Source organism: Leptidea sinapis, chromosome 18 (genome assembly GCF_905404315.1).
Source record: "Leptidea sinapis chromosome 18, ilLepSina1.1, whole genome shotgun sequence".
NCBI lineage: Eukaryota > Metazoa > Arthropoda > Insecta > Lepidoptera > Pieridae > Leptidea > Leptidea sinapis.
The window spans coordinates 3,615,431-3,636,745 of NC_066282.1; the positions used below are offsets into that span (position 1 = coordinate 3,615,431).

General features: G+C 35.7%; 1 protein-coding gene across 2 annotated transcripts in view; it reads right to left on the reverse strand.

Annotated features, from left to right (window-relative positions):
- LOC126969475 (poly(A)-specific ribonuclease PARN-like) overlaps positions 1 to 21,315 on the reverse strand; it is an 83,674-nt gene that overhangs the window by 48,944 nt on the left and 13,415 nt on the right. For both annotated transcript variants that reach the window (XM_050814925.1, XM_050814924.1), the window contains exons 7-11: positions 20,641 to 20,759; positions 19,467 to 19,706; positions 17,512 to 17,598; positions 14,274 to 14,419; positions 12,301 to 12,380 (exon numbers count right to left, since the gene is read on the reverse strand). In XM_050814925.1, the coding sequence (XP_050670882.1) occupies positions 12,301 to 12,380; positions 14,274 to 14,419; positions 17,512 to 17,598; positions 19,467 to 19,706; positions 20,641 to 20,759 (672 nt within the window). The remainder of the gene's footprint in view (positions 1 to 12,300; positions 12,381 to 14,273; positions 14,420 to 17,511; positions 17,599 to 19,466; positions 19,707 to 20,640; positions 20,760 to 21,315) is intronic.

Here is a 21,315-nt window from a genome sequence, read left to right on the forward strand (position 1 = left end):
CTGTTTCCCTTCGGATGATCCCAGTGCCTGTGCCGTAGCAAAAAGGGCATAGATATTCTTATACCAAACTCTGTAGTATCCACCGATAGCAAATCGACGGAAATACACCGCCGACCATAACGCGGTGTCGGGCACCTTCAAAAATAGCGCCCAGTCCTAAAAGTACGCCTTTCTAAAAGGCCGACAAAGCCCCAGTGATTACTCTAACGCACGAATATAAATCAATTACTAGCTTGGTTTAAGTAATTTATTCCTTAATTAAAGTTTAATAGTAAATAAAAGGTAAAAATTGGTTATCCAATAGTTACAAGACGTTACTGTTTACAAAATAGGTGTCAATTTTCATTTGATTTAACAATGTCAAATAGCTCTTTGCAATAAATTCAAAAATTTATACAATACTAGCTAATCCGACAGACGTTGTTCTGTACATAATAAATAATATACTGTTTTTATGGATTTGTCAACAATATTTCATAACATCAAGAATCATTTCGTAACATCCTCGTAGCTCCTTGTTGTTATAATGAAATTGTTTCACAGCAGAACTGTCAAACCGTGCGTCAATAAATTCTCTCACAGAAAATATGTCCATACAAAACAAATATTGGAAATAAAAGTAATTAAGGGTCCCAAATCGAAATAAAAACAATCCTATCTCTCAAGTTGGACTAAACTACATTCCATGAAGTAATCCCCATTTAAATCCGTCATTAGTTTAGGAGTTCATCGCGGACAAACAATGTGTCACGTAATTTATATAATATATTAAGATTGTTGTAATTTATTTGCTAAAATTAAAATTGTTTGTTTCTTATTAAGCACTGTATATCATTCGAGTGCGATTCCACTATTCGGCTGTAATGAGTCCCTCGCATTCGTCTTGTCCCTACAAATTGCCACAGAAGAATCGCCTGCCAGCTTTCCACCTATGTGTGAACTACTACTCACACTTATAAATTTATTGCGATCGCAGCTTTCAGTATTCATTTCTAAATACTAAAAGTTTATTTTTTATCCAGTACAGAAATACTTCATGGTCACTCTAACGTTCAGTTGCGTCGCATTTGAACCGATTTAACTTCTAATGAAGTTCACAGTTCTAACAGATATAGGCTTGTAATGTCCGCGAGAGAGGGGCAAAGGCTTTGACTAACGAAGTATTCGTAGAACGTTTTCCTCATGAACATGGCAATATCGCTACACAGACTACGTATGGTCGAGACTATAAGCCCATAAGCCCATGCCATTAAATAAATTAAAAAAATATGGATAACACAGTAAATAACTGTGCTGGACAGTCCCCGTGAAAAGATCACGAAACGTCGGGTTGACAATAATAATAGAAATGTAAATTTTAATTATTTTATTTAAATGTTTAATTTAAATTTGTAACACTCGCGGTAATAAAATAAAATACTAAAAAATCATTGCTTTTCGTTGATATGAAAAAGACTGAAACAATTTGAGTATACAAATGTTTATACAAAAACAAAATGTTTATTTTCTTTAGCAAGTATGTACATTAATCAATATTCATGATTGGAGCCTCCTTTTAGGCACTATAGCGCCTGTGTTAGAAAACTCCGCTCTTCCATAGCTTATTAATATTTATTAAATTATTTACAGACAATCAAACTCTTACTACTAAGAAGTATATCTAAAAAGTATGTATAGTAAGAAATAAGGTGTGTGCATTGGGTGTGTTGTGAGTGATAAGTAAGGTGTGAGAGGTATTATGAAGTGTGTGTGAGTCAATGTGTGTTTGTGATCAAATGAATGAATGTTAAATTAATATTATGATTGTGTTCAAAGTTCTTCAGTTTCTGTATAAGTGAGTGAATTTATCCAACTTACTAGCATTTTTTTACATTCATAAAGTGGTTTTGAATGGATATATATTTCCTTGTTAACCCTATTATAAAGCATTGCTGAGAGCTTGCTGTACTGGCGATTTGCAAAATCCGGTTTTTGTTGCAGGAATTTTTGCAATAATATCCATAATCCTTTTTAATAAAATGCTTGCATCATATGGAAGAGTTTTAAATGTTTTTAGAACTATAGCAATAAAATATAATTTTCTAACAGACAAAAGGTTACTGATATTATATAGTCTTTCAGTGGGATATCGTGTCTTTTTGAAATACATGTTTTTTATTAGGCTCCTTTGTCCACGTTCCAATTCAATAAATTTGGATATAGCAGCGCCGCCCCACACGGGGATACAATAAACTAGCACAGATTGCGCTAGTGCAATATAAATTTCATTTGAAATATTTCTGCTGGTGCCTGATTCATTGACTATTGATTTTAAAGCGACATGTCTGAGTGTTTTGAATATCCATCCCAGTTTTCTAATTCTTCCAGTGACGTGCTCAATGTGTTGGTACCAGTTAAGCTTTTGATCAATAATGACACCAAGATATTTTGTATGTGAGACTTTTTCAATAATTGGACATGCGCAGTTATTTAACAGTTTTTCACAAGAATGTATTTTGATATTAAAATTTTAATTTGGTTGTGAACGATTGGATATGCTTAAATATATACAATTAGTCTTAGCTGTGTTTAAGCTAAGAAGATTGTCTTTAAGCCAATCATAAATTTGTGACATGCCCTTCTCAGCACTATCCTTTGCTTCAGACCAAGTCTTCCCATGAAAGACAACTGCAGTATCATCGGCATAGGAGAAGATTTTTGCGTTTGTGACTTGGAGGTTACAGAGGTCATTAATATATATCAAGAATAATGTTGGGCTTAACACGCTTCCCTGAGGTACGCCAAATGACACATCTTCGACACTACTAGTATAGGATGCTATCTTGACCCTCTGTTTTCTATTACATAGGTAGTCTTTGAATAATTTTAGAGGGGTTCCTCGTATTCCAATTTTTTGTAACTTGGTCACAAACAGTATCGGGTTGGGACAGAAACAGTATCGAAGGCTTTTTTTAAATGTGTAAATACAGTCAGACACTTGCTACCTTCTTAGTTATAAGCGAGCTAAGTGCTGTAACTGCATCCTCGGTGAAAACTCCATGTCTAAACCCAAACTGTGTAGACGACAAAATTTTAAATTTATCTAGAAAATTTACGAACCTTGCATTAATTATTTTTTCTAGGACTTTAGATATGGCGGGTAAGATCGAGATAGGACTGTAATTATTAACATCATCTCTGCTCCCACCCTTGTGTACCGGAATAATAATGGACTGTTTCAATGCTGCTGGAAAGATGCCCGTTTTGAAACAGAGGTTAGCCAAGTGAGTAATGATGGGAACAACTTCACTGCTAGTATACTTTAGAAATCTAGTCGTGATATTGTCCCATCCTAGGGCGCTATCTGATTTTAAGCCATTCAAAATTCTTTCCACTTCCACTGGATCAGTATCTAATAGTACAAAAGAATTTATTTGTGGAGATGTATTGGGCCGTACGACAGGGAAGGTTTTTGCTTTAGGCTGAATTTGCTGAGCTAAGTCTTTGCCAATGTTCACAAAGTACTCATTTACAAAATTCACTGATTGATCTGGAGTCTTTTTAATAGTTAATAATTCTGTATTTCTATTTTATTTATTCTGATTTTTTTCTTTATTTTTGTAAGTTATATATTTTACATTTTTCCATAGTAACTTTGTGTTTTTTAATGATTTAGTTAGAAGTTCACTCTCATATTTCCTTTTTAATTTTTTAATGAGATTATTGCAATAATTCCTATATCGACAATAAGTTAATTTTAAAATTGTATTATCCACATAATTCTTCCTAGAATGTTTCCTAGAATGTTTTTGTAGCTTGTTACGATTTTTGATACATCGAAGTATTCCCGGGGTAATCCATGGCTTGATTACACGTTTACTATTTGGAATTATAGTAGTAGTAGAGTTGGTATTAATGGCGTCAACTAGTTTCTGAATTAAAAGGTCGGTATGTAAATTAGGATCGTCACAGAATATTAAGTCAGAGGTATTTTTTTCTTGTAAATACCTTAGGGCTTTTTCATAGTGTACTGTAGTTGTAAATTTATTAACAGATTCATCATTTTTTATTTTGGATATTGATAAAAGGTTGTGTAGTGATCAGTGATTGTTGTTTGCAAAATAGCAATAGAAGTTGACGTTTTTTTTCTATTGATTTTCAACATAAAGTGATCCAGGCAGTTCCGTTCTCTAGTAGGTAATGTATGACCTGGTAGTATACCGTAGGTCGACAACGTATTAAGATAGAATATACGGTTTTTATTTTCATGAAATGGTTCAAATTCTTTAGGCCGAATATTGATGTTAATATCTCCAGCTTTTATTAAATTATTTTGTGGTTGTGGTATTGTATCTAAGTGTGTGCTGAGTGATTCAATGAAGCTATCAATGTTTGTATATGAGGGAGAACGGTAGATACCAAGGACAACATTATCTAGAACATTAATCTGCAAACAAGATGCTTGAGGAAGCTGTATTTCTTAGATTATTGGTTTAAGTGACTTTTTTACATATACCGTTACCCCATCATTTTGGTTCATTAGACGTGTAGTTATATAGGAGTTATAATTATTAAGTTGGGGAATGGGTTTATTAGAGCTTAATCTGCACTCTATTAAAATTAATACATCGGGCTCAAAATTTAGAGTAGATAACATTATCTCAAAGTCATGAAAATTACGATAAATACTCCTGATGTTCTGTGAAAATATGGTAAAGTCACTTTTCTTTACAGCAATGTGATGAGAGAGACTGGAGCAATCACATTCAACTGAGTTGGATATTTCAATGTTGTATATTTCGTTCAGTGTTTGTAATGTGTCACCAATATATATGTCATAAAAATATTTTGCAGACAGAATAATACTCGCTGTATGGTTGTTGTGTATATAAAATATTAGTTTTGGGTGTATTTTGTATGACTGTAAAAGATTTTGTGACATTGTATCAAATGAAAATATGTGTGCCCTATTACTGTTTATTTTGTTAAATGTATGTGTTTTGTGAGTGTTTATGTTCTTTTCCAGAGTAATTAGTGTTATGTTAACTATTTGTGTAATAAATGTGTAAGTGAAAGACTCCTGCAACCTAGGTGTAGGGTATATATGAACTATTTTTAAAAGGATCATTTAAGAGTTTGTATATAAAAAGTATAAACATTTGTTTTTAATTCTAAATGTACAGGACAATGGAGTGATTGTATTAGTGTGCCAAGAATAACAAAAAAGACGAATATACGAAAATTAATAATAAATTGCAACTATTTCAGCGCTTTAGCTGCGAAATTAACTAATAAAAGTTAAGTTGTATAAGTTAAAATTTTCATTAAAGCAGGTATCTCGTTAGAAGAGATGAACACAATGTGCACCAAATTGAACAAAAATAAAAGGATAATTAATAAAAACTATATCTGAATCAAAGCTTAAAATATACTATCAACGTTGCCATTAACAAAGAATAGAACAGGGAAATCCTACTAAACTCATGCCGAGTCGAAAATATAAAATATTCTAAGATTTAACAAAGGCATTCGACTGCGTCCATCATGAAACATCAATTAAAAATCTTACCACTATGGGGTTAGAGATGTTACTCTAGATTTATTAAAATACTATTCGTGTAGGATTTTTAGAATAAAAACAGTAGACAAAAATGGAAAATGATCCAGTGAATTTTTATTGCTAACTTAAACAAACATAAACTCACTGAAGAAATAATAAAGTAATAGTAATTTAATAATGTATGTATATAAAGGTACGACAAGTGTAAATATTTTGAAAACCAAACTTTAGTTGAACGCCGCCCATCAATTTAAAGAGGTTTGTAATTGAAATTTATGGTGTGTAAGGATGTAGTGCAGGAATCAAGTAAAATAGATCTAAGGAATATCCCATCATAGATTCTGTGTCTCCTTGCGAGTTACCGTTTACCAGTGGGTGGCTCCTTTGCACAGGATGCCGGCTAGATGATGGGTACCACAACGGCGCCTATTTCTGCCGTGAAGCAGTAATGTGTAAGCATTACTGTTTCGATTCGAAGGGCGCCGTAGCTTGTGAAATTATTGGGCAAATGAGACTTAACATCTTATGACTCAAGGTGTCGAGCGCAATTGTGGTGCCGCTCCAAATTTTTGGGTTTTTCAAGAATCCTGAGCGGCACTGCATTCTAGAGGAGCAAGGCGCATCAATTACCATCAGCTGACCGTCCTGCTCGTATTATCCCTTATTTTCATAAAAAGAAAGTCAGACTTATCATTTAATACAAGAACGTCCAACATCGCAAAATATTTTAATTTTTTTATGATCTAACGATTCGAACTCTAACATATCGCTTTTGTATAGGACCAAAACTGCCGCGTCAGTCGGCCAAACTATTAAAACTTGTACATTATTATTATATATACCTTTATAATTAAATTATAGTCACTCATCACGATATCTCTGGAACTATTAGAGCTAAAGACTTGAAATTTGGTAGGAATATTCTTTTCACCGAGTAGAGGTCAGCTAAGATCGGATTTTCCAAAATTCCATCCGCAAGAGGTTTTTTTTTTATTATGAACAGAACAACGTCTGTCGGGTCAGCTAGTTCTGTATATTATACATTCGGTATTTGTTTTACGATTTGGCGGTAAAATGAAAGTTTTCTGTGTCACGTCAGCAAAGATTTAACGCGAGAAAATTACCTTGTAATCAGTAAACATATAAAACATAGAAGCATTCTTGTCATACTTTAGACCGTTGATTATTCGCGCCAAAAATTCACACAATTAAGTCACGATACAGTAAACTATCACTGTATAAAATAAAGAGTGTTATTAGTGTTGAATTAAGGTCGATATTAGGTTGTGCTTTGTCAGTTACTTTGTCATGCGCACAACGAGATTTACGTGATTGGTTCTCGGCGTGATATGATAACAGTAACTAAGGGTTCGCTTGACATATTGTCAATGTTTCTCAGATATATGGACGATTTATGCGTTATGTATGAGGGGATTAGTCATGACAAAAGAAATGGATTTTCGATCTATAAATATTAGCTTGATTAGTGTATACCTTCATAAAAGGGCGTACACTTTTCTAAAAGGCTGACGTTTCTGTGGTAAAAAAAATGTAGAGAAACTTATTGTTGCAACACTAAATATAATTTATATGATGCACTTTATTTATCATGATCATCATCAGCCGGAAGACGTCCACTGCTGGACGAAGGCCTCCCCCAAAGATTTCCACGATGATTGTTCCTGCACTATCCTCATCCAACGTAGTCTGTCGAACTATGTGCCCTGCCCACTGCCACTTCAGTTTCGCAATCATTTGAACTTTCATCTCCTCATTTCTGATTGGACGTCGCAGGGACACCGACTGATGTGATGATATGATGATGATCATATTACTTACTGATTACATGATTTGAATTAATAGCGTTATTTATGCTTATAATTAATTAATTTGAATTAATTGAGTGTGCCTATCGTACAGATATTTGCTAACCACACTTTTGGCCTTATGTGATAACAGTTGCATACGAATGAAATATCTATTTCAGAGCTTATAAGAGAGCTATTGTCAGATGGAACGTTATATATATTGGTTTAACTATTAAAATTCTCATGGTTATCTCTTTCACCCCAATGCCACGTAAAAGAATAGCAAGTGGGCAAAATATTCCAAAAAAAATTTACATAAGCGCCGTAGAATATCAAAGAATCAGAATCAGCCCTGGAAAAGTATAATAAAGCTGTTCAGCCTCAATCACGATGGAGGGTGTAGACGTCTATACGCTTTTCTAGACGCATGACGTGTTGAACAGCACAGTTGGATTGTATGTAAAAACACATATGTTGTGTTATAACAGTTAGTGTTATGTATATATATGTTTAAAATTTGTGTTATTAAGACGTATCTAGATTGCATTTTTAGTGATTGACGTTGACGAGCAATCTTTTGATTTTATATCAACAAAATATTTTTGACTTTGTTATTATTTCAACATCAGATATTGCGTCGTAGTAGTAATATGCTAAATAACCGTGGAATGGTCTATTGCAGTGTTTTCCGTCCAGATAATAAGAAAAGAAATTAGTTTAATTTGCTGACGACGTTCTGTTCATAAAGTTTACTGTTATTTAAGGAATATTTAAATGATATTGTACATGGGGCACACTAAAAGTGTTGCACTTCAAGGTTATCGAAACCATTTGAATTTCGAATATATATTATTTGAAACGTTGCAACCTTTTTAGTGATACAAAAAACAATGGGCGGAAAATCATTTGTCAATTGTTTTATCACATTTTATCACACATCAAAGTTCTACGTAACGAAAATGGAATTAAGTCGAAAAGATCAGTGTGATTTTTATGATTTTAAAAGTTCTCTCTCTCCGCAAGACTGTGCCGCTCGTCTTCAAAATGCTTTTGCGAGGGAAGCACCTTGCTTGAGCACCGTGAGGCGATGGTTTGCTGAATTTGAGAGAGGTCGGATTTCTATACATGACGAAATTTCGTGAAGGGCGGCCTTCAACTGCCGTCAGCGAAAATAATGTGGCTACTGTTAAGCGGCTTAGTTAATTAATTGAAGGAACCCGCGGATTACCTATGAGACAATACGAGGACTATTGGGGTTTGGTATGAGCCAAATTCAGAAAATTTTACACGAAGAATTGAAAGTTCGGAAACTTTGTTGTCATTGGATCCCTCATGAATTGACAGCGGAGCAGAAGCGGTCTCGCGTGGAATGGTTCTGACAGATGCTAATGAAGTACGACCACGGACATTCTAATGCTGTAAATGACATTGTCACAGGAGTGGATTTATTGTTTTGAACCCGAAAAATCAATCAATCAGCGATCTTGTGAAGGGGTGTTTTAAAATGAGAACAAGCCAACAAAAGTGAGGCAGGCGAGAATTGTTGGTAAAGCCGGTATTAGTGCCGAGTGGTATACTACCATTTGTTTACCCAAGGTGTTAAAAAAGTTCGCGAAAGACAACCAAAAAACCACGTTCTCCTAGATAATGACAAAGCTTCTTCACACACGGCAAACAAAACTAAATCATTTTTAGAAACAAATTTAAGTAATTTTCCGAAAAAGTACAACTCGTCTCTCATCCTGTAAATAGCCCCGACCGATATGATGTCTGTATTTTCCCCAATCCAAGATTTGATGAGAGATTTCACTTTTTCCAATTCCGAAGAGGCAGTGATAGCGTTCAATCAGCACGTAGAATACATGCCTTCAGATCGGTGGTCGTCCTGTTTTAAAAAAAATGGTTCGATCGCATGAAAAAATGTTTAAAATGTAAAGGAGAGTATTTTGAAAAGCAATAAACATAATATTTTGGTTATAACACGTTGTTTTTTTTAACTTACGCAAAACTTTTAGTGTGACCTACGTAATTATATGGGTACAGCGTGCAGGTGAATGGTGACAGAAATACTTAACCGTAATAAAAAAATTGCGTGTGTACAAAGTACATATGTCAGAAGTGAAGCCTGCATTGTGCATGAACCTCTAAACTGCATATGAAGTCCTGGTACATGTTGCTAGGATGACACATGATCTCAACCGCTATGAAAGACATTATACTAACACCGCTACCATATTTATGTTCTCCTGGTGTCTATGCAGTTATAAGTCGTGCGTATGACATAAGAATATATTAAGGTACATACCTACTCGCGTCATACATAAAAATAAAATAGTATGCATATTTTTGTCTCATTCTTTGCCGGCTTCCGGCTACAAATTTTTGTATTTGTGTCTCTTATCTGTCGTTTTTTCCGTTGCATCCGGTTTGAAATCACAACGATTCTAAAGAAGTTTCACTTCAATAATAAAAAATAAATAAAAAATACATAATTAACCGAAATAAATAAATTTTCTATAATATTCTTTTAGAAAAATCTAGAACTGACACCTACTTGTCCCACGTCGCGTCGTAGCCGTTCAGAAATCATAGGGGAGTATCGCCCACGTAAGGGTGATTAAAATATTGTTTTTTTTTAAAGTATAGAATAGATAGAAAAGAAATATTCTGACCATAATATGCCTCCAACCACATGAGTGATTTAAATAAAACAATAAATTTAAAAAAATAAAAATTTATTTATAAAAATCTAAAATTCGTACACTGGGCTCCGTTGGAGTCACATTATGAGTAAAAATCACAGAAAAGAAAATACAAGTGGAAATGCCACACAGCAATCGCTCTTGTTACAACTATGCGGAGGCCCGCAAAATTGGCTTAGTCGCTATTAGCTACTTTCTGTGACTTGACGTCTTGATCATAATTAAAAATATATTTACTAATAATAATTGCATGCGAATATGACATCTATTGCGAATACTTTAAGTGTGCTTATCGTAAAGATAAGTTACAAAATTAATAATTTACAAAAGTGTTCAAGGGCACTTACACTTGTTTTAACTATTCCATGGTAAAATCTAAACACAAGGTATTTAAGCTGAATAACAAAAATTATACGCAACATGCATATATTCAAAACTAGATGCGATGGAAAACATAATATAAAACAACATCAAAAATAGTGTTTTTATGTAATAGAAAACAAAATAAAAAAATAGTATTTCTATCATCAAAACGTCAGCATTATTTCCCTACTTCTCAAAACTAGCACCATTTAAAAACTAGTTTTCTTCCTTAAACCCAGTCAACCCAAAAACGTAAAATTTTCGCAGAACACATTACTGCTTACACTTAAATGCTAGATCTTAAAACTACTTATATACTACAGAATAATAATTAGAATTGAGACATTTCTTATTCCTAAAGAGATCTTTGAAAATTCACGCGGACGTATATGCATAAAAATATGGAGAAGGCAATATGCATATACACAATAACAATGAATAACGAAATACTGCTAGGTGAAAAAATAACGCTTTATAAAACGGTCGTGTAACTAGTTTTATCTACACCCATGCTTTAAATCCTCTATTAAAGATTCTAATACAGTTAGCTTATTGCCAACATTAAAACACCCAATGTCCTAATAACCATTACATCATCCAAACGATTGTTGTAATGAAATTCAGTACAACATTACAACATTCGTTTGGATGTTCTGGTTATTAGGACTGGCTTAATGTTAGCAGTAAGCAAACTGTTTCAGAATCATTTATAGAGGATTCATATTATGGGTGTAGATAAAGTGTTGTATGCAACTGTTGATACTAAGGTATCAAAACACGAATGTGGGTTTATCACACCGAGGCGAAACCGAATGTGATAATAGTATCACATAAGTGATACTAGCCCCTTATTACACAACAGTTGCATGAATAACTATAAAAATATTTTTTAATAATCGGCTTTGGCTTGTACGATTACGATATACGATTGGACGATAGCGCGATATATCGATGTATTTGTGGTTCCATCACGTTATTTTTTTATGCAAGAGAATGAAAAACATATGAATTCGAAAACCGAAAACATTGGAACGTGGCGGGCGAGGATCGAACCGGGGGTACGGTGGTGAATTGGCCCTGATTGTCTGTCAACGGCTAAGGGACTACGCGCACTTATTCAGCTCTTTTCAGCTTTTGTCCATAGAAAACCACAATTTTGTATGGAGACGTGTACGCGTCGATTCAGCTTTCCGCGTCCATTCTGCTTTGCGGCAAACCAGCATAAAATGAGTATAAATGTGTATTATTATGCGAATGCTATAGAGAGCGTTCGGCGCTGTTCCGCCGCGTACAGCACTGTTCGCCGTCGAATGCGGCGGAACAGCTCTTTATAGGGATGTTCGCGACTCCTTGTCGACAAGTTGCGGCCTGTATTGTTCCTGCATTGATTTGACGTAAACATTATACACGCAAAGATTAGAGTGCAGACGTGATTTAAAGTTATTATTCTCATTCTACAACGCCGTACGCGGCTGATAGAAGCAGAGCTGTATAAGTGTGACCAAAATCGTTCAGCGAAACGCCTAAGTCTGGGTCAGCACATAACGAACTACGGCAAATGAAAAAGAACGAAAGAACAACGTACTATCCCTTCACTTATATTCTCCAGTTACGGGATATCTAAGTGACTATTTTACCAATAGTTATGTAACTTGAAGGTTGATTTGTCTAAAATAGGCCAAAAGGTATTTGGGGATGGAATTTCAAGACTTGAGCAAATCTTTTTTCACCCTCGACGATTGCATCTCATCGGATCTCGTGCCATTTTGCTACAGAGCCGAGCGCATTAATATTAAATATTTATTTTCACTTAAATTAAACATGTAGGACATAATATCGAATAACATGCCATATCACATATAAAAAGATAAATATTAAAACTACGCACAGTTTTTCATTATCTTTTTGAGAGGTCTCCTCTGGCAGAGCGTCGTTCGGTTTCGCGTCCATCTGGAACTGCTTTTGTACCTGTCAGACAAATATCATCATTTTAACGTTATAACATTTGAAATAACTTCTCAAAATAAATACATCTAATATATTATAAAATTCTCATGTCGCGGTGTTTGTAGTTAAACTCCTTCGATACGGCTTGACCGATTCTCATGAAATTTTGAGTGCATATTGGGTAGGTCTGAGAATCGGACAACATCTATTTTTCATCCGCCTAAATGTTAAGGGTGGTCCACGCCAAATTTTTTTTGAAATATTTTTTTAAATTTGTTTGATTATGAGTCAGCATTAAAAATACATACAACTTCAAATTTTCACCCATCTACGATCAACAGTTACTTTTGCATCGCGATTTTAATATCGGCAATACTACGTTTGCTGGGTCAGCTAGTAAATATATAAAAAAAGTGTGTGTGTGAGTGTTACTTATGTATGCACGCAAGAAGTTAAACCACTTTGACAGTAGTGACACCTTAAAAGACCACCACTTTCCACCTTCTTCAGGTAATACAAGAGAACGAGTGCATCTACGTACCTGTGTACACTTATACAAATGATTGTGCACTTTTGGATTGTCCACTTTTGTTTTTTTTTTATAAAAATGTGCCACGTGCAGCTGATGGTAATAGATACGCCCTGCCCATTACAATGTAGTGCCGCTCAGGATTATTGAAAAACAAAAAAATTCTGACAGGCACCACACGACTAGGCTAATCACCTTAAGACATAAGATGTCAAATCTCATTTGCCCAGTAATTTCACTAGCTACAGCGCCCTTCAGACCGAAACACAGTAATGCTTACACATTACTGCTTCACGGTAGAAATAGGCGCCGTTGACTAGATTGTGGGTAGCACCCACAATCTAGTCGGCATCCGGTGCATAGGTGCCTCCCACTGGTAAACTCCTACCCTAACAGGATGACAATCAAAACAATTTCATAAGAAATAACACAAATATTTTTATTATATTTATTTATTATTATAAACAGATTATTGTAGAATTACATTATAGCACATTAATATTAAAAAAATATTTAATTAGAAAAATGTTATTGAAGAAGATACTAGATCATCATCATCAGCCGGAAGACGTCCACTGCTGGACAAAGACTTCCTCCAAAGATTTCCATGACGATAGGTCCTGCGCTGCCCTCATCCAACGTATTCCGGCGATCTTGACCAGATCGTCGGACCATCTTGTAGGTCGTCCTGCGTCTTCCGGTACGTGGTCGCCATTCGAGGACTTTACTGCCCCAACGGCCATCTGTCCGTCGAACTATGTGCCCTGCCCACTGAAACTTCTGTTTCGCATCATTTAGACTATGTCGGTAACTTTGGTTTTCCTACGGATCTTCTCATTTCTGATTCGATCTCGCAGGGAATCTCCGAGCATAGCCCTCTGAGCAACCATGAGCTTTCTCATAAGGCCCATAGTTAGCGACCACGACGTCGTACCGTTTTATTTTTTTTATGGAATAGGAGGACAAACGAGCGAGGTCACCTGGTGTTAAGTGATCACCGCCGCCCACATTCTCTTGCAACACCAGAGGAATCACAAGAGCGTTGCCGGCCTTTAAGGAAGGTGTACGCGCTTTTTTTGAAGGTACCCATGTCGTATCGTCCCGGAAACACCGCACAAGGCAGCTCATTCCACAGCTTAGTATTACGAGGAAGAAAGCTCCTTGAAAACCGCACTGTGGAGGACCGCCACACAACCAGATGGTGGGGATGATATCCTAATTTCTGGCGTGTCGTGCGAAGGTGGAAGTCATCACTAGCAACACACATATTATTGTATCTACCACTGGTAAATCTAAATAAATAAATAAATCAAACAAAAATCTTGTATTAATAACGAGCGACCACATACGCAAGAACATTTTATCAACAAATAGTTTTTAATTACCTTGCTTATATATTTGTACTTCATGAACGGTAGAAGCGTGATTCTTTTGTGGTTCACGAAAGCCTTGCTCACAGTTCGTGCGAGCTCCCGCCGCGACAGTGCCACCAATGCAGAAGTTTCGTCCAGAAATTGCACTGTTATTTGACCTACAAGTGAAGTTAGGTCATTACTGTAATTCTATAGTTACGTACCTGTATTTCAGGAAAACAATGCAAAAAAATGTGGATGCGGGATGAGTCTCGAAGAAAAACAAATCCTGCAAGCTGTTTCCAGCATCGCACTGCCTGAATCAAACTAAATTTCGAAGCGAAGAACCGATTAACCTGAGCGCGTTGTGGCGGGACTAGTACACTTTCAGCTGATGGTAACTGAACCGCTTTGATTGAGACATAAGATGTCAGTCAATTACTGGGCAAATGAGCCCAGTAATTTCACTAGCTACGGCGCCCTTCAGACCGAAACACAATAACGCTTACACATTACTGCTTCACGGCAGGAAAAAACGCGCCGTTGTGGTCGCCTCTTACGAGACCCTTGGGCCAGGCTCACTGGAGCAGGCACAGACTTCCCTATCCTTTTTATACCCCTTGGAAGCACAGGGCGAATTAAAATAAAATCCAAAAGGTTTGAACCATGGTGTTCAGAAAAAAAAACTTGAACATAAATAAAATATTTGTGAACTTAAATGTATATATTAAAAACCCTGACACATTATTAAATACAATATTAGGTGTAATAACAAGTACGGCGTGCTTGAAGGTTTACGGAATGAACGAATGCTCGGACTTCGAGAGCCGAAGAACTGGTTCCGCGACACATGGATCGTATCATTTCGTAGAGTGAACTATAAAATATGAATCACAGGCGGTAACATATTCCCGGCCCTGGAAAGCTTAAACTGTTTCAAGAATCCCTTGCTTGAGTATTGGGCAAGAGACATATTCTATTTAAAGCGCGACGAACAACACCTCTTGCCGTTGAAATGTCAGCTACACGGGCTACGCCATCAGGACCCGGGAACAACCTTGATATGCGACCAAGACGCCAATGGAGTGGTGGAGTGTTATCCTCTTTCAGTAGGACCATTTATGATTATTTTAAAGCAATATCAATGACAATACAATATTGTATATTTGATTAAAAAGAGCGCAAAAAAAGCATGCCGGGAGAGTTTCTTGCGCCGCTTCTTCTCTCTCAGAGCGCCATTTGTTTCCGAAGCGGTATTAGTATCTAGTATATTAGAAATGACATCAAAAAGAATTCTAAAGAAATCAATTTTGAGAAAATGTATGCCTTTTATGCCTTTAAATGTGACGTCATTAATAATAGAGATAGATATTAATATATATTATTAAACAATAATGGCATTAATATATAATATATAAATAATGGCAACAATTACTTAAAAAAACTCATAATAACAACACACTCACCCAAACACATACACACAGAAAACGTAATATTATGCGTACATTTTTTTTCCTCTCCCTTTACTGTGTTTTAATAATAATAATAAAACATTTATTTTCAGGCATTTTACCCATAAATCTACAAACAGTCCTAACTTAAATTACATTATACTTTGATTTTAATTAAATTAAAAAATCAGATAAAAAAGAAAAGTTGATATATTATGTCACAATTACAATTAAAAAAGAAAATAATTAAATTATAGAAATAAAAATTATAAAATTAATATAGTCTAATACAATTCAATGATGTTCAATTTAATTTCAGTTCTTACATTATTAAAAAATATATATTATGTCAAATATAAAACTAAGATAAAAGCAAATCGTAAGTAGGTCTAAAAAAGTGGGAGAAAAAAGATATACCTAAAAGTAAAATATAACCTAAAATTATTAATCAATATCCATTGAACAAATAAAATTTGAAAAACAAAATTTTATAATCGATGCGGGATTCGAACCCACGACCTCCGGCGTTCCGTGCCGGTGCTCTAAGCCACTGAGCTAACCGTTCGATTACCGCCTCGTTATAAAATTCTGTTTGCTTTGTTCAACTCTTAGGTTGTGGCTTCATCTACAGGATATTTACAGTTGATAACCTGCTCAACCCCAATATTTGCATATTAGGAAATTGACTTGAGATGTCGCTCTTGTAAATCTAAACAAGTTGTTATGTTTTTTAAAGTGATAACCCTCACTTCTAGGATTAACACACAAATAAAATTTGAAAAACAAAATTTTATGAACGATGCGGGATTCGAACCCACGACCTCCGGCGTTCCGTGGCGTTCGGATAGTTCAAATTTTATTTGTGTGTTAATCCTAGAAGTGAGGGTTATCACTTTAAAAACATAACACATTATCTTTTGTTCAATCAATAATTTGTATCTTATGCCTATGCCTAATTACTGTGTGCTTAAAGATAATATAATATTTATGTGGAAGGTTGACCAGCAGCTGAGGATTCACAATTCATTCTTTTTTCAAGCAGGTATCGAATCTTTTAAAGATACCTACTGATTTTAGTATTAAAAACGATAATAATCTTATTGTAATTCACAATTATTGTGAATTACATACACACACACACTCACGCCTTGTTCCCGTCGGGGTAGGCAGAGACAATAGAATGCCATTTGCTTCTATCATTACAAACCTCACTCGCTTCCTCTACATTCATTACTCTTTTCATACATGCTCGCCGGTTGCGGGTGCTTCGGACCTCTCCTTTTTTCAAAACGTCCCCAATTTGGTCGTCGAATGTTCTACGAGGTCTCCCGCGACCGACTTGCCCACACACACTTGCCTTATATATTTGATGCGTCATTCTTACTTCACTCATTCGCACCACGTGTCCAAACCATTTCAGCATTCCTTTTGTGAATTACTTGTGAATTATTGATTTGAGTAGGTATAGAGTTTGTTGGTGTCGGACCATCCATATAAAAATGACTTGTCATGTCAAAAAATGTAGATGTCTATAATCAATTGAGCAAAACGTTCCGATAGTGCAAGATGACTTATTCTTTAATAAATTATAGTAATTTATATTATCTTTTGACTCCCATATCTTAAGCGCCTCAATAATTTTTGTATAAACATCTTATAAACTTATGTTTATAAATAATATAATCTTGTACTTGTACGATGTTAACTTAATTTTTAAATTATGTGGGTCCATTCTCGCCATTCTTCTTATATGATTATTTTTTATTATTTTAAAATAAATTGATCTTATGAAATAAATAAATAATAATGTTGTCACTCACCATACGCACTAAATAGATGGTTGATGTCATTCCGCTGCCACTCCTTAGGAAAGGTTAGGTGGAACACGTGCTCCCGTGACGGAGTCGCTGTAGAATGCAGTATCACAGTTTAGTAGTGTAGTGATGGTCTTTGAGGCCAGGGTACCAACAAACACCAAATAAAGTACCAATTGTAATGTTCAATAGTACAACGTTAAGGGGGTATCTATGTTTAAGGCGAAGAGTAAGCAGCAAACACGCAAACATGGTGTTTTTAGACAAGTTTTGTGGTGAGAGTATAGCATTTCGAGCTATGAACACTACTTAATCCTGTTACACATATCCTTAAGTCTTATTTGTAGGTTGCTAATGCTTGCTGTTGGTTATAGTTAACACTGCCGAGCCTTTTTGAACTACCACTTTTCTTTGAAGTTAAACAAGTTTTTTGGCATGACGTGACGCATTTTTTTGTATTTCTCTCAGAAAAGTTATTCTTATAGCTGGTACTTTTTGTGTAGGTTCATTTATTCAAATTAGTAGTGAATAACGAGGATTGTAAGCATATAAACTGTTTTCTACCCAAGAATGTTGAAAATATTGGCTTTGTTACATAGATGGAGGGCCGGCAGCCGTGAACTCATATCGCTCAAGGTCGCTGGCATTTGGTGTCGCCTTAAATATCTTGGTCATATATTGACTTCCGACCTCAGGGACGCCACGGACCTCAGGGACGACATGATGAATCGCAGGTTCGTGCGTTGCTCGAACAGTGTCAAAAATCCTACAACGCTCTTTGTGTTCAATATAACAATAGTTTCAGAATGCTGATAGGGCTGCCCCGATTTTGTAGCGCATCAGGGATGTTCGCAGAAGCACGGGTCGACTGTTTTTACGCGACAATGCGCAAAAGATGTGGATCCCTCATGAGCAGAGTGCGGGGCAGTACTAACAGCATTCTGAAGATGATGGCGAGCAGGTTGGACTGCAGATATGTGGGTCATTGCTGCAGTATTTCTAACGGAATAGCATAAGCAATGACACGCGTCTGGATCTTAATTAGTAATAGGTTTAGTATAAGTAGCAACTAAGTTCACTGTATTACTAGCAAATATGAGTCATGATACCTTAAATAAAGTTTATTATTATTATGAAATGTCTATTTGTAAACATTTTGCATACTCTTGGTTTAATCTAAGGTATAACTTTATACCAAGTTTATTTGTATGGCAGTAAGTGCTTGTTATTGTATTTAAACCTACGTGCTATTTTCACAGCATCATGACGTACGGTATATTAGTATGGGGTCATGCTGCTGACATTGATATAGTGTTTGCTCTGCAAAAGAGAGCTGTTCGTGCTTTATATCAACTTGGTTATAGACAGTCTCTCAAAGAAAAATTTAAAGAAATAAATATTATGAAAGTTCATTGTCAGTACATTTATGAAAATTGAATATACGTTCACAAAAATCGTCACCTTTTTGCTCTTAATAGTGATTTTCATTATTATAACACTAGAATTAAGGGATTGCTTGTAACTAATTCTAGCAGGCTTCATAAGATACATAATAGCTTTAAGGGTAAATGTACACACTTCTATAATAAAGTCCCAGCCACTGTTCAGGCATTATCTAAATATAAATTTAAATATTTTAAAAAAAATGGCTCTGTCGTAAATCCAATACTCCACTACTGAATATCTAAATGATCGGACAGCCTGGGACTAGATTGTGATTATTTTATAGCGATAGAAATGACTGTACAATATTGTATATTTTTATTGAAAAGAGCGCAAAAAAAGAATGCTGGGAGAGTTTCTTGCGCCGATTCTTCTCTCTCAGAGCGCCATTTGTTTCCGAAGCGGTAGTAGTTTTCAAAAATGATATCAAAAAGAGTTCTAAAGGATTCAATTTTGAGAAAATAAATGCCTTTTATGCCTTTATGATATTTTATGTTAATTGAAAATTGAAAACTTACGGTCGACGCCAGCCAGGTTGATGTAGGGAGAGTCCTGATGGGCCGTTTTGGACAGGAACACCTTGTTGACGAAGGGTTTGAGTAGAGCACTGTCCTGTGTGACACGGGTTTGCTCCTCGCCGCGCATGCGCGTCAAATGCGCGTGCATGGCTAGGAAGCACAGGCCCGTGACGTAAGCATCGTATCCTGCTTCGTGTTGCTTGTCATCAGTCCGTCTGTACCCGCGCCCTTCCAGTGATTCTATATAATTCAAATTGAAATATTTTCATTCAAAATAGGATTTAAAATCACTTATTGAACGTCAAAATCTACCACCCATTCAAAAGAGACTGCCTCAGACCTGAGAAGAATGGGCGCAAGAAACTCAGCGGGCTTTTTTTTTTTAATATAAAATATGGATTACAATGTAATATCGTACAATAACCATTTATAATTAAAGAGCCTGAGGGTGTTGGCTTTATTCCCAGTCCGCGGTGTCATTAAGAAAATCGTTTATGCTATAATAACCTTTCCCACACAAACGTTTTTTAACAATTATTTTAAATTTCGTAACACATTTGTTCTGTACATTTTCTGGGATCATATTGTAGAAGCATATACATCGCCCAACAAAAGACTTACTAACTCGACCCAACCGAGTAGTAGGCATAACAAGTTTATGTTTGTTCCTCAATTAATTTTAAAACTCAAATAATCTGTATTTAAATCTGTAATGAAGGCCCTGTTTCACAAAATACAAGGGGCCACTTGCGACACATATATCAGATTAAAACTTCGTATTCGTTTATCCTTCCACCTACGCCACAATTAAGGATATCATCCCCACCACCTGCATGTGTGGCGTTCCTCCTCAGTATGGTTTTTAAGGTACTTTCTCCCACATACCGTCACTTTTAGGAACACATAAAATATTTACTCAGATTACACAAACTACTATATATGCGCCTGCCTCGACTAACTCGATGCTCGGCAGACCACCACTACGACGGTATATGTCCACAATATTAATCCGCTGTAAAAAAAAAGTACCAGGAAAATCTCATCATTTTTCTATATTCAAATTTAAATATTTTTAATCGGATGAATATAACTGACATTATGTCAAGTGCCGGGTCAGCTATCAGCCGAACGTGCTTCTCGTCTCGTCGCTTATTTCCATAAAAAAAATACTCACCAATTTCCGGCAGCGAGAACGGTGGTTCAGACAAAGTAAACAGCAGATGTTGTAGCACGCTCGAGTTCATTTTGTCCTTGAACGGCGGCAGACTTGACATGTACTTGGTGTCCAATATCCTGAACAATAAATGTTTTATTATTTCCAATGGTTTGGAAACACCTAAACCACATTGGTATGTGGGCGGCGGTGATCACTTAACACCATGACGCGTACGATCGTTTCTCTCTTTCTCTCTTCTTTTACATAAAAAAATGCTGTTCAATTTTCTATATTTTGTTGCGTCTCATTTTATTTATAACATCTGGATGTTTGGTAAGTCTCCACCGTGCGGTTTTCAAGGAGCTTTCTTCCACGTACTACAAGGTTGTGGAATGTGCTTCCTTGTGCGTTGTTTCCGGGACGATACGACATGGGTACCTTAAAAAAAAACGCCGGCAACGCTGCTGTGATTCCTCTGGTGTTGCAAGAGAATGTGGGCGGCGGTGTGTTAACACCAGGTGACCCGTATGCTCGTTTGTCTTCCTTTTTCATAAATAGATATAGTATATATATATATTGTATATATACCATTCAAAATTTCAAAATAAAAACTAAAATTACCTACTTAATGATATTTATAAACCTGTTTAACTGCTTGTACCTCTTTTAAATTTAATATTATAATATTAACAT